The sequence below is a fragment of the Rhinatrema bivittatum genome, chromosome 4, assembly GCF_901001135.1.
Source record: "Rhinatrema bivittatum chromosome 4, aRhiBiv1.1, whole genome shotgun sequence".
Classification (NCBI taxonomy): Eukaryota; Metazoa; Chordata; class Amphibia; order Gymnophiona; family Rhinatrematidae; genus Rhinatrema; species Rhinatrema bivittatum.
The window spans coordinates 190,320,240-190,334,092 of NC_042618.1; the positions used below are offsets into that span (position 1 = coordinate 190,320,240).

General features: G+C 50.0%; 1 protein-coding gene across 1 annotated transcript in view; it reads left to right on the forward strand.

Moving 5' to 3' along the window:
- LOC115090396 (inter-alpha-trypsin inhibitor heavy chain H4-like) overlaps positions 1–13,853 on the forward strand; it is a 236,158-nt gene that overhangs the window by 175,208 nt on the left and 47,097 nt on the right. The window contains exon 20 of the mRNA XM_029599426.1: positions 11,442–11,492. Coding sequence (XP_029455286.1) covers positions 11,442–11,492 — 51 coding nt within the window. The remainder of the gene's footprint in view (positions 1–11,441; positions 11,493–13,853) is intronic.

Below are 13,853 nucleotides of genomic sequence, written 5' to 3' on the forward strand. Positions count from 1 at the left end.
GAAGTTTGATTGGGCAATCGAACTTGCAGAGAGGTGGAAGGATATCAGCCTTCTGTTTTGAGAAGACGTCCTCAAAATCTGTGTATGGAGTCGGGATGCCAGAGGTAGTGGTCGCAAGAGAAACTGTAGGAGGTGGTACCACCTTTTTCAGACAAGTCCAATGGCAAGTTGGGCTCCATTCTGTGAGCTGGATTGTTCCCCAATCAAACTGGGGGGAGTGACGCTGGGGCCAAGGTAGTCCTAGAAACACCGGGTGAATAGATTTTTCTAAGATGAGGAGTTCCACCTCCTCTTCATTGAGGGTACCGGTGAGAAGGCTAACTGGCTCAGTTATCAAAGAAATTCGGCCGGGCAACAGCTCACTGTAAATGGAGGCAATACACAAGGAAGTCTCCAGGGCATGGGTAGAAATACAAAGGAGTTGTACTAGGTCCTTAAGAATAAAGTTCCCCCCTGCTACAGAGTCTATGAGAGCAAGGACAGGGAAGGAACAGTCCCAGGTTAAGATAACAGGTAGAGACAAATGGAGGGCTGGTGAGGTAGCGCCCAAGTTCAGGACCCCTACAGAACTTAGGCCCAGAAGTTTCCCAGACAGGCTGGACAATAGGGATATGAATCGTTTTTCTGACGATTGAAAATATCGGAAGATATTTTCAAACTCGTCAGAATTCGAGGGGCCCCTGAACCCAATAGGAAGATCCCATGACATTTTTCATGGGGTTCTCTTATCGTTTTGGGGGGGCGGGAAGAAAGGGCACTTAAAAATAAACCCCAAACCCACCCCGAGCCTTTAAATTTAATTCTTTTGCACTGGATGGCCCACGCCTTGCCATTGCTCCTACCATGTGACAAGGGCCGGCCAATGGCATGGATACCCTGTCACATGCTAAGGGCAAAGGTCCATGATTAGTGGCAGCTGACAGCCCGAGAGTGGGAGATCGCTCCTGGGACCCCTGCTGGACCACCAGGTACTTTAAAACTTTGGGGGGGGGGGGGGGGGTCGGGAGGGTGGGGGATGCGAAAGAATTAAATTTAAAGGGTTGGGGTGTTTGGGTTTTTTGGCACAACACAGCCGATTAAAAGGGTAAGAATCGCAGGCACGAAGATTTCCCGCAGTTTTTATCCGAACTCAATACCGGAAATGAGTCCGGTACCGATTCACATCCCTACTGGACAATAGGGATGTGCAGTGGGATGCCATACGTTGCATTCATGATTCGGATTCGTCGGGGAGCAAATTTATTTTATTTATTTATTTTATTTATTAACTTTTATTTACCGACATTCGTGCAGCACATCATGCCGGTTTACATGTGTTGCATTCGGCCGTATGGCGCCCCGATGTGTTAATACGGCGGATTCTATTCGTGTCCCGACTAAAATTAAAATTAACTACAACCCCCCACCTCCTGATCCCCCCAAGACTTACCAAAATTCCCTGGTGGTCCAGCGGGGAATCTGGAAGCCATCCCCTGCACTCTCACGCCCTCAGTGCCAGTTTCATCATGGCGCCAATAGCCTGTGTCACAGGGGCTACCAGTGCCATTGGTCAGCCCCTGTCACATGGTCACCGGCGCCATCTTGTGCTCCTACCATGTGACAGGGGATGACCAATGGCATCGGTAGCCCCTGTGACATAGTATGGGCAAAGGCTATCGGCGCCATTTTGAGTACTGGCATCGGACGGCCGGAGTGCAGGAGGTCACTCCGGGACCCCCGTTGGACCCCCAGGGACTTTTGGCCAGCTTGGGGGGGCCTCCTGACCCCCACAAGACTTGCCAAAAGTCCAGCGGGGGTCCCGGAGCGACCTCCTGCACGCTGGCAGTCTGATGCCAGTACTCAAAATGGCGCTGATCACCTTTGCCCTCACTATGTCACAGGTACCGACGGTCGGCCCCTGTGACATAGTGAGGGCAAAAGCGATCGGCGCCATTTTGAATATTGGCAGCAATGAGTACAGGAGGCAGGCAGAGGGCACCCAAGTAAGAACAGGCCGAAGCCTGAATGGCCAAATCCAGAATAGAGACAAGAGGAGCATCATAGAGCAGGCTGAAGTCAGGGCAGGTGACAGGCAAGGAAGAGTAGCAGGGCAAGCGTAGGTCAATACCAGAAGTCAGCAGTAGGATGGTCAAGCAAGGCAAAGGTCAAACCAGGAGTTGGGCAGAATCATAGTCAGGTGAAGCAGAGGTCAAAACCAGGAGACAAGTAGGTAGCATGGTCAGATGAAGCAGTGGTCAATGCCAGGAGACAAGCAGTAGTGTGGTCAGATGAAGCAGTGGTCAATGCCAGGAGACAAGCAGAAGTGAGGTCAGACGAAGCAGTGGTCAGTGCCAGGAGACAAACAGAAGTGTAGTCAGATGAAGCAATGGTCAATGCCAGGAAGTCAGTCAGTAGGAGCAAGCAAGGTAGACACTGAACACAGGAGCAGAAACGGGTACCAGGATCAAGAACAGGAACACAGACGAATCAGGAACACAGAGGAGATGCAGGAACAAGCAACTCAGGACACGACCAGCGTGGAGACCTGTTGCCAAGGCAAGGAAGCCTTATATACCGGGACCCAGTGATGTCATCATCCGGGGCCGAGGGTGAGCTTCCCGCCGCGGCCCCTTTAAAAGTATAGCTGATGCTTACATGCCTAGGGATGGGCACGGCGCGAGACAGCAGCATCTCCCCGCAGAGCAGAGACATCCACAGCGGAGATGGGAGCATGAGGAGCAGCCCCGGAGGTGGCGGCCACCTGCCGCAAGAGCAGCAGAACCAGGTGCTGGAGCAGGCAGACGGGGGTAAGAGGGCCTGGCCATGGGCCTGCCGTGGCCGGCACATGTAACATTTTCTTTTATCACACACTGTCAAGGAGCAAGCTGCAAGTTGTTACTCCCTCATCACGCACAGCCTGTACCCATACAATTTCCCAAATATGTCTCTAATACTAGAGGTGTGCATCCGTTTTCCACGTATTTGTAATCCGCAACTTATTTTTTGCTATCTGTTAAATACGTGGGGAGGCGAAACGCATCGCGACTCCCCACGTATTAAACAGATTTCTGTTTTATTCGGCCTAAATAAAAATTTAACCCCCCCCCACCCTCCTGACCCCCCCAAGACTTACCAAAACTCCCTGGTGGTCCAGCAGTGGGGTCCGGGAACTCACTCAGACCCTCGGTGCTAGTTTCATCATGGCGCCAATAGCCTTTGTCACAGGGGCTACCGGTGCCATTGGTCAGCCCCTGTCACATGGCCATCGGCGCCATCTTGTGCTCCTACCATGTGACAGGGGCTGACCAATGGCACCGGTAGCCCCTGTGACATAGTATGGGCAAAGGCTATCGGCGCCATTTTGAGTCCTGGCATCGGACGGCAGGTTGCTCCGGGACCCCCGTTGGACCCACAGGGACTTTTGGCCAGCTTGGGGGGGCCTCCTGACCCCCACAAGACTTGCCAAAAGTCCAGCGGGGGTCCGGGAGCGACCTCCTTGTACGCTGGCCGTCCAATCCCAATACTCAAAATGGTGCCGATCGCCTTTGCCCACACTATGACGGCGATCGGCGCCATTTTGAGACTCAAAATCGCCGTCCCGCCAATACTCAAAATGGCGCCGTCGCCAGGACTCAAAATGGCGCCGATAGCCTTTGCCCATCCTATGTCACAGGGGCTACCGGTGCTATTGGTCAGCCCCTGTCACATGGTAGGAGCACAAGATGGCGCCGATGGCCATGTGACAGGGGCTGACCAATGGCACCGGTAGCCCCTGTGACAAAGGCTATCGGCGCCATGATGAAACTAGCACCGAGGGTCTGAGTGAGTTCCCCGACCCCAACACTGGACCACCAGGGAGTTTTGGTAAGTCTTGGGGGGGGGGGTCAGCAGGGTGGGGGGTTGTAGTTAATTTAGTAGTAACGTATTTACAGATCGACAACTTATTGAATTCTCCATACTTCCGCATGAAACTGAATTGACCCCCACGAATACGGATCACGTACGCAACGAAAACTTTTTGCCTGCTCATCCCTATCTAATACCCTACTCGCTGTGCCAATTTGTTCTAGGAAATAGTTTGAGGAAGTGGACAGTTTCTGAAAGGTTGTTCCTTGAATGAGCATCCTGTGGGCAGGCTTACAAGTAAATAAGCAGAGAAGACTATAAGAGCACCATGGATGCTGCAGCCTATACATAAAGAAGTTCAGACACAGCAAGAGCTAGAAGGATTCTTAGGGACATGGGAAGAGACATCACCAGCAGAAGAAAAGGAGGTGGTGGTGCCCTTGTGCAGGTTGTTGATGAGGCCTCACATAGAATACTCTGTGTTTGGTTCTGGAGGCAATATATCAGAAAGGGTTGAGAGAGGCTAGAGGCAGTCTAGTGAATAGTAACCAAAATGGTGTGGGGTATGCACCGAAAGCCATAAGAGATGAGACTGAAAAGCTAAAGGACCTGACTATGTATACCCAAGAGGAGAGAATAAACAGAGGGATATAATATAGACTTTTAAATACCTGAAAGGTATTAATAATGCACAAGAAGCAAACCTTTTACATTGGAAAGGAAGCTATAGAAGTAGGGGTCATGATATGAAGCTCCAAGGGAGTAGATTCAGGATCTATATCAGGAAATAATTTTTCATGAAAAGGGTGGTAGATGCCTAGAATGCCCTCTTGGAATAGGTGGTGGAGACAAAACCAGTAATGCAATTCAAAAAAATGTGCAATAAAAACAGAGGATCCCCTTGTAGCAAGAAGATTGCAATGAAGCAAAGGAGTAACCTGCATGGCATTCAGTTCAGTCCAAAACAGCATTACAATGACTGCATTGTGCTTCCAAGAAGCACAATGCACAGTTAAAACCCTAAACAATGGCATGAGGGTAACCTGCAAGGTGCAGTGGATACTATCCTAAATGGAAAGCATGGGGTAGCCTGCAAGGAGCAGCAATTATAACCCTTACCCTAAACACCTTTCTTGGGGAAGCTGGATGAGCCATTTTGGTCTTTATCTGCTGCCATTACTATGTTACTAGGTAACTGGCTTGATGTGTGTTTCATCTGCTGGAGTGAGAGGCCCATGTGTTAACACTCAGAGGCAGCTAACTGGCTAAATTTGTGGCTGAATATCCAGTTAAATCTAACCACATAAAACATGGGCAGTTAGATTTCATTTTGTATGGTTAGATTTAAGGTAGCCATTTCCTAGCGTGTAGCAGATGGACTCAGGACCAATGGGTATGGTGTACTCGTGCTAGCAGTTGGAGACGGATCAGATTTCAATCTGAAGTCAGCACCTAGTACATATACCCCTGCAGGAAGTGCAGATGCTCAGTATTTTCCGTCTCCAAAGCAGTTAGGAGCTATCTGCACGCTCCCCGAGCGTTAGACCAAATTTAAAGAACAAATCCTACCTGAAGACGAGCCCCGCACTCCTGCGGTGATACCCTCGGGTCCCTCCCCCAGTTGAGTTTCCCAAGATGATTTCCGTGGTCCCTCGGAAGTAAGAGCCCCGGTCCGGTGGCCGAATCACGGCAGGGACCTAGCCCCCGAGCGAGAGGAGTTCGGGCGCGGCTGAGAGGCAGTGGGTGCATCCCCTCGAGCGTGGCAGTGAAGGTATTTACTCTCCCCCCCCGCAGCCGGAGACCGCTCGGGACAAAACTGGGAAGCGCCGAAGACAAGGTAAGGCGTACATCTTTTACTTAGCCGGTCTCCGAAGATCGAGGAGGAGCGCAGGGTCTGCCCACGTGGAGACCCTCCAAGGAGGTCGCCATATTGCCCGCACACTCGCCGTCGCCATCTTGGCATTGTTCGCCACCAGCCGCCCGATCGAGCGCACAATTTAAGCTAAGCGCTCAAGGTTAATTGAGCGCATATTACAGGCGCCCAAAAATAGTTGAGCGCATATTTTGGGCTAGGCGCCCGATAATTGGGCGCATATTATAGGCGCCAATATTTGGGCGCACATCCTTAGGCGCACATTAAAAATTTCTGCGAATAAGTTACGCGCACAGCACAAGGCGCATATCTACGGCTTAGAGCACATTGGCGCGCATATATCAGACGCAATGGAGTGCATAAGAGCTTACGCATCCACAGAAGCGGCACCTCCAGAAATAGGCATAAGAGCTCAAGGCCTCTGCCCAGCATGCCACATCAGAGCCGCACAGAGCGAGGAAGCAGACGCCCTATGCACACACTGTGAGGAGGCCCTGGGAGATCCAGGCCAGGGCCAGTCCCAGCCAGGGCCCAGTGCTAGCTACTCAGGAGGCACCCCAGACCTAGCAGGCCCCAGCGCTTCCATCCCACAGACGGGGACCCCTATGGATCCGGCGCCCCTCAACTTAGACCCAGCATCGATCTCCTGGGTGGAGTTATTTAAAGGGATTCACGTCTTTGTCAAGATGCAGTCTGAAACCCGGGCGGCACCGGAAGACACCCATGCCCCAGGACCCTCGAGGCCTAGGCACAGACTCCCGCCACCCAGAAGCCCCACCTACGGGGTCACGGACTTCTCTGAGGAGGAAGTCGAGCCCCTCGAGGAGGGTGAACTCCCCTCTGGGACAGAGCCGATTCGTACCATGAGATGCTTCTTCTCAAAGGATGAGCTTCCGGACCTGGTATCTCAATGCCTAACAGAACTGACTATCCCGGACCAAGGCACCCCGGGGGAACCTAGAATGAACCCCCTGCTGGAGGGCCTGTGACAGACGTCCCGCCATTTCCCCCTCCTACAGGCGGCACAACAGCTAATTGCCCTGGAGTGGAATGCGCCGGAGTCCTCATTCAAAGGGGGTCGAGCCTTATCGGCCATGTACCCCCTGGACCCAGCAACCAAGGAGCTTCTGGCGTGCCCCAAGGTGGACGCCATAGTTTGCGCGGTCGCTAAGTGCACCACCATACCAGTGGAAGGAGGAGCGGCGCTCAAGGATGCACACGACCGGCGCCTGGAAGCCATACTAAAACAAGCCTTTGAGGTGGCAGCCATGTCTCTACAAATTGCGAGCTGCTGCACCGTGGTGACACGTTCCTGTTTATCCCAAGCCAGGAACAACACCCCGGGGGAAGACATGGAACCAGCACTATCATTCCTCACTGACGCGGCTTCCGATCTGGTACGCACAGCAGCCAGAGGAGTGTTGTCCACAGTGGCAGCCAGGAGACAACTCTGGCTTCGAAATTGGTCGGCTGACGCCTCCTCCAAGACATGCCTCACAAGAATGCCTTTCAAGGGATCCCTCCTGTTCGGCAGCGAACTAGAGAAACTGGCTAACAAATGGGGTGACTCTCCATTACCTCGTCTGCCAGAAGACAGGACGAAGAGAATCCAGCGTCCCTTTCCCAGGCCCACCAGAGGCAGAAGCTCTCAGCGCTTCAACCCTTACAGGAATAACTACCAAGCGCCCCGCCCTATGGGCAGGAACCAGTCCTTTCGGAACAAACACAGCAAGAGGGGAACCAGCTCGGGTCCAGGCCCCAGCCGCACCCCACAATGAGATTCAGCCGACCCATCCAAGGGAAGAAGCCATAGGGGGCAGGCTAACCCTATTCTACCGCAGATGGGTCGAGATAACTTCGGACAAGTGGGTCCTAGCCATCATCCGAGAAGGGTACTACCTGGACTTCCTTCGAACCCCTCCGGACAAGTTCGTGGAATCTCCCTGCCACGACCCCCTCAAGAGGGCAGCAGTGGAAGCTACCCTGACCAGGCTCCTGACCCTAAAGGCCATAACCCCAGTGCCTGCATGGGAAATAAATACTGGGCATTACTCCATTTACTTCATCGAACCCAAGAAAGAGGGTACATTCAGGACCATCCTGGACCTCAAGTCGGTCAACCAACACCTAAGGATCCCAAGATTTCGCATGGAAACCCTGTGGTCAGTCATACGTGCATTACAGCCAGGAGAGTACCTCACATCTCTGGATCTATCGGAAGCCTCCTTACACATCCCAATCCATCAGGAACACCAGCGCTACTTACGCTTCAAGGTCCTGAATCATCACTATCAATTCCGGGCACTACCCTTCGGGTTAGCCACTGCACCGCGGACCTTCACCAAGGTAATAGTAGTGGTAGCGGCGACACTCAGGAAGGAAGGAATCCTCGTCCATCCCTACCTGGACGATTGGCTGATCAGAGCAAAATCACCGGAGGAGAGCCACCGAGCAACCAACAGAGTCATAACTCTACTGGAAAGCCTAGGATGGGTAATCAACACAAACAAGAGCTCCCTACAGCCATCGCAGTTGCTGGAATACCTAGGAGTCCGATTCGACACCTAGGAGGACAAGGTCAGCCTGACCCCCATGAGGAGATCAAAGCTGCGGAACCGACTCCAGACCCTGCTGAGCACCACCCGTCCCAAAGCATGGGATTACCTACAAGTCCTCGGTCTAATGGCATCCACATTGGAAGTGGTACCATGGGCGCGAGCCCACATGAGACCCTTGCAGCTCTCACTTCTATCACGGTGGAATCCACAATCCCAGAACTACACCGTACATCTACCTCTTCTGACCAGAGTCCGGACTCAGCTACGGTGGTGGCTACAGACCAATCTCATGAGCCGGGGATCAAGATTATCCTCCCCAACCTGAACCCTGCTCACCACAGATGCCAGCCTACACGGATGGGGAGCACACTGCAAAGAGCTAACTGCCCAAGGGCGGTGGAACAAAGACGAGTCGGGGTGGAACATCAACCGCCTAGAGGCATGGGCAGTCAGGTTAGCCAGCCTGCGATTTGCCCACAGACTTCGAAACAAAGTGGTCAGAGTGATGTCGGACAACGCCACCACGGTGGCCTACATCAACAGGCAGGGCGGAACCAGAAGCCAACAGGTATCCTTAGAAATAGCCCCCCTGATGACCTGGGCGGAAGCAAATCTCCAGGACATCTCCGCAGTCCACATCGCCAGGAAGGACAACACCACGGCAGACTTCCTCAGCAGAGAAAGTCTAAACCCGGGAGAATGGAAGCTGTCAACCACAGCCTTCAAGATGATAGTGGACCGGTGGGGGACTCCAGACATGGATTTTCTAGCAAACAGATCCAACGCTCAAGTACCCAGATACTTCAGTCGCAGGCGAGATCCACGGTCACAAGGGATCGACGCCCTGGTACAGACCTGGCCACCGGGGACCCTTCTAAACGCCTTTCCTCATGGCCCCTGCTGGGCGCAATCATTCACAAGGTTCAGCGACACAGAGGTCTAGTTCTTCTGGTGGCCCCGGACTGGCCAAGAAGACCCTGGTACGCAGACATGAGAAGACTACTGGCAGGGAACCCACTACCCCTGCCCCCACACAGGGACCTACTACAACAGGGGCCCATCCTCCACGAGGATCCAGTTCAATTCTCTCTTACGGTCTGGCCATTGAGAGGGCCCGACTGAGGAAGAGGGGATACTCGGGGGCAGTAATAGATACCCTCCTCCGAGCACGCAAGTTCTCCACACCGCTAACATACATAAGGATCTGGAGAGTATTTGAAGCCTGGTGCGAAGATCACAACATCAAACCACACGCCTCTAAAGTCCCCATAATTTTGGAATTCTTACAGAATGGGCTTCAGAAGGGACTGTCCCTCATCTCAATCAAGGTACAGGTGGCAGCGCTGGCATGCTACAGCCCCAAGAGCGAGGGCGACAGCATAGCCGCGCACCCAGATATATCACGATTCCTGAAAGGGGTCAAACACATTCGCCCACCACTAAAGTGGCCAGTGCCCCTGTGGAACCTCAACCTCGTCCTGGAATTCCTAGCGGGACCCGCCTTCAGACCCCCTCCGAGGCCTGTCTCTCTGTCTACTAACCCTAAAGTTGGTGTTCTTGCTGGCCGTATGCTCGGCCCGCCGCATTTCAGAGCTACAAGCACTGTCCTGCCGTGATCCATTTCTCAGAATCACACCGGGGACCATCCATCTACGCACGGTTCCCTCCTTCCTCCTCAAAGTGGTCTCACACTTCCACCTCAATCAAACCATCTCATTACCAACGATGGAAGGTTTGAAGAAGTCGGAAGAAGGCCGGTCTCTACGCCATCTCGACATTGGCAGACTACTATCCAGATACCTGGAAATGTCAGAACCAGTACGAAATATGGACCACCTGTTCGTCCTTCACAGCGGGAAGAAGCAAGGGGAAGCAGCCTCACGGGCAACCATTGCTTGCTGGATCAAAGAAGTCAACAAGGAGGCCTACGTAGAAGCGGGAAAATCACCACCTCTACAGGTCAAGGCCCATTCTACCAGAGCGCAGGCGGCCTCCTGGGCAGAAACTAGAATGCTGTCACCTGCCGAGATCTGCAGGGCGGCAACATGGTCCTCCATCCATACCTTCTCCAGATTCTACCGTCTGGATGTTCAGGCTCGGGAGGACACAGCATTTGCAAGAGCAATCCTAAGCGGACCTCGGGCAGCCTCCCACCCAGTTCGGGAGTAGCTTTTATACATCCCATTGGTCCTGAGTCCATCTGCTACACGCTAGGAAATGGAGAAATTACTTACCTGATAATTTCGTTTTCCTTAGTGTAGACAGATGGACTCAGCAGCCCACCCTCGGCTGCCGTCATACATGGTTGTTCATCGAATCAAGGTAAGCCATGTTTTCCTTTACATAGGGCGTCCACCCTGCCGGGTGTCGACGCTTTCCGGTTGAGGACACTGGCGGTCTCCAGCTATAGTCAATCAACCAGTTCAAGTTAATCAAAATTTTAACGTTACAACAAAGTTATCAGAGTTAAACACATTAAGTTAATCAATCGGTCAGTCACACATATATCCATAATGCTTTGCAAGGAAGAATACTGAGCATCTGCACTTCCTGCAGGGGTATATGTACTAGGTGCTGACGTCAGATTGAAATCTGATCCGTCTCCAACTGCTAGCACAAGTACACTATATCCATTGGTCCTGAGTCCATCTGTCTACACTAAGGAAAACGAAATTATCAGGTAAGTAATTTCTCAATTTGTGTGGCTGACTTAAGGAAACAAATTTTGCCAGTTAGCACTGAATGTTGGATTTTCAGGCTAAATGTGAAAAATCTGCTCAACCCAGCCCTTTAGTTGTTTGGGTAAATCTGTGCACATCACGATTTTGTGGAGATGGATTTTAAACAGGGGGTAGGGATTTTAACTGATTCACTTTATGCAGTTAAAAGCTGATTTTAACCTCATAAATTTTGAAAGATTGTTAGTTTCAGATTTATCAGAAACATAGTGTTATAGATCCCGTTTTCTCAGCAGTTATTTTAGCAGAAAGTCTGTAAATAATGAATCTGTAGGACAAAAAAAGTCTTCAAAGGAGAAGTACAGGATCATATAATATCATTGGCTAAAATAAAAGCTCTCATTTAAACTCTTGCTCTGATTTAAAGAAGATCAGCTTCTCACTGTTGAAATTAAGAAGTGGAAGATGTTGATCACATGTGAAACAAGTTCTGTTTTTATACTTCAGATTATCCACTTCCTAGGCTACGTGCTACAGAGACTGCTCCTACACAAACAGGTAATCAGCAATGAAGTTGACACATGAGGTAATTGCTATCTTGTACCATGAAGAATGTTACAGAAGTAGAGGAAGTCCTCGGACTTAAATCAGACTTAGTTTCTGAAACCATGTCTTAAGTCAAAACTAATTTTCCCATAGGAAAGATTGTTTTACATGGGGACTGGTTCAATCACCAAAGCCATAACCCTGCTTTTGCTTATGTAGCCCCACCCAGGGGTGTGGTCTGTGTAGTGATGAGCTCCCAACCTAATCAGGAGACCCACTGCTAGAATTCCTGCTGAGGTCAGAAGATTTCTTTCAGGTGAGACAGAGCCAGCCTGTCTGCCATTCTCTCTCTCTCTCTCTCTCTCTCTCTCAATGACTTCTTATCAAAAACTCTGGTTGACTTGAAAAATCCTACTCTTTCACCCATTGGCTCTTAGAGTCATATGTTCTGAAGCACAATGCAGTCACATGGTGCAGTGACACAACTGAAGCAGCCATGTTACAGTTGTCTTCAAAGACTCAGCATCATTAATCATTGGCAGCCATGTTATGGTTGGCATCTCAGCATCACTAATCATTAGTGACTTGGCTATTATTTTGTGACAGGCACAAAAAGCAAGGGAGGGAGCAGTACATTAAAAAAAAAACAACAACAACAACCAGAAATCAATATTCAAAGCCATTTAAATTGAACTCATAAGCTATCTGTCTAAATGGCAATTTTTTAAAATATTTGATCGCTTATCCAGCTAAATTATAGCCAGATAAATCATTATCTGGCTATAATTTAGCCATATAAAAAGAGGCATTCCGGGTCACTTCAGGGGCGTGATTCATTTATCTAGCTAACTTAGCCGATTTTCAATTGTAACCGGCAAAAAGGGGATATACTTAGCTGCGATAAGGCTATAATGCATGTTAAACAGTATTTAATGCATGACAAATGCTATTTTTCACACTATATAGCCATATTGTGGTGATATTGCACAATATTCATGATATTGTGTGGTATTTAGGCCCCAAACATGCCCCTATTACAATTACCTGTTTTGCATGTGATTTGCATGTGTGAATTTTGCAAATTCATACAAAGCAGCTAATACATACCTAATTCTGTGCAAAAAAAATAATGACTTTGAAAATATCAACCCCATTATTTTATCGCATTTGAAGGAGATTTAGCTATTTTACCACAGAGGCATTGGAATGATAAAGAATGTTCTGGAGCTCCTGCGGTAGAATTGAAAGTGCTCAGAGGCCTGATACAACACCCTCTCACAAAGTTAATCCCCACCAGGAGTCTTCCAAGACCTCCCCCCCCAAAATGTAAAAAAATGTGTCCTTAGCACTACGTGACAACACACTGCCCCCTTTCCCATAGCCCTCCCCTTTAATTAATAAAACCCCTCCATTCACATCAATCTCCACTTCAAAGACCCCCCAACAGACACCCCCGACCCCTTTCCAAAAATAGAACACAATTCCTGGTGCCGAGTGGGCCTAACCCTATCCCCTCCTTAACTCCCAAAAGGACCTTGTGGTCGAGGAGGCCCCACCCCAACTCCGTAGCCTCCACTACATCATAGAAGAATCATTGGTAGTTTAGCAGTGGCTGGGAGCACCCCTTAACTCCAGACTGGTTGACACCAGTTTTAAGTTATCTGGCTACATGTAGCAGAAAAACTTTAAGCCATTTAAGCCATTTAACCCGCTAAATATGTGGGACAAGTTATCCGGCTACCTTTAGCCGTATAACTTGTCTACTAAACATATTACTGAATATTGGCATCCTTGAATATTATTACTCAATCTAAATTAAAAGCCTGAGATTTTATAACATAACCTGTCTGTCACCAAAGTGCTGGCATTCAACAGAGAGGCTTGCCTGCACAGAAGAATTTTCACAGGAGACAGGGAGACTGGAAAACAGAAGAATTCCAAAATTCTGTCTGGCATTTTCTTTTCTCTCCCTCTGTACTTTCTCTTGTTTGCTAGTATATTCTGTTTGTTTTTTTTATTTCATCCTTTTCTCTTTCAGCTCTTGACTTTGTCTTCCTTTTGCTATTCTCTAGCATTCCTCCCTCTTTCTCCCTGGTTTTTCTTTCCCTTTTTTTCCCTTGGAAATTCCTCTCTCTCTCTTCTTTCACTGCTCAGGCTTCTCATCATGGCTTCCTTCATTCTCTGACCACCATTCTTTGCACCATTCTTTTTTCCTTATCCCGCTACTCCCTGCATCGCCGCCTTTCCTCTGTGTTCAGCTGGCTTATCCTTTGGGCCTGTGTTACCAATTTGCCCTGTGGCTTCTACAATGCCAAGAACATCTGGACTAGGATTACAGTTCAAGTCCTGACCACCAAGGAGTCCAGGGGTCGA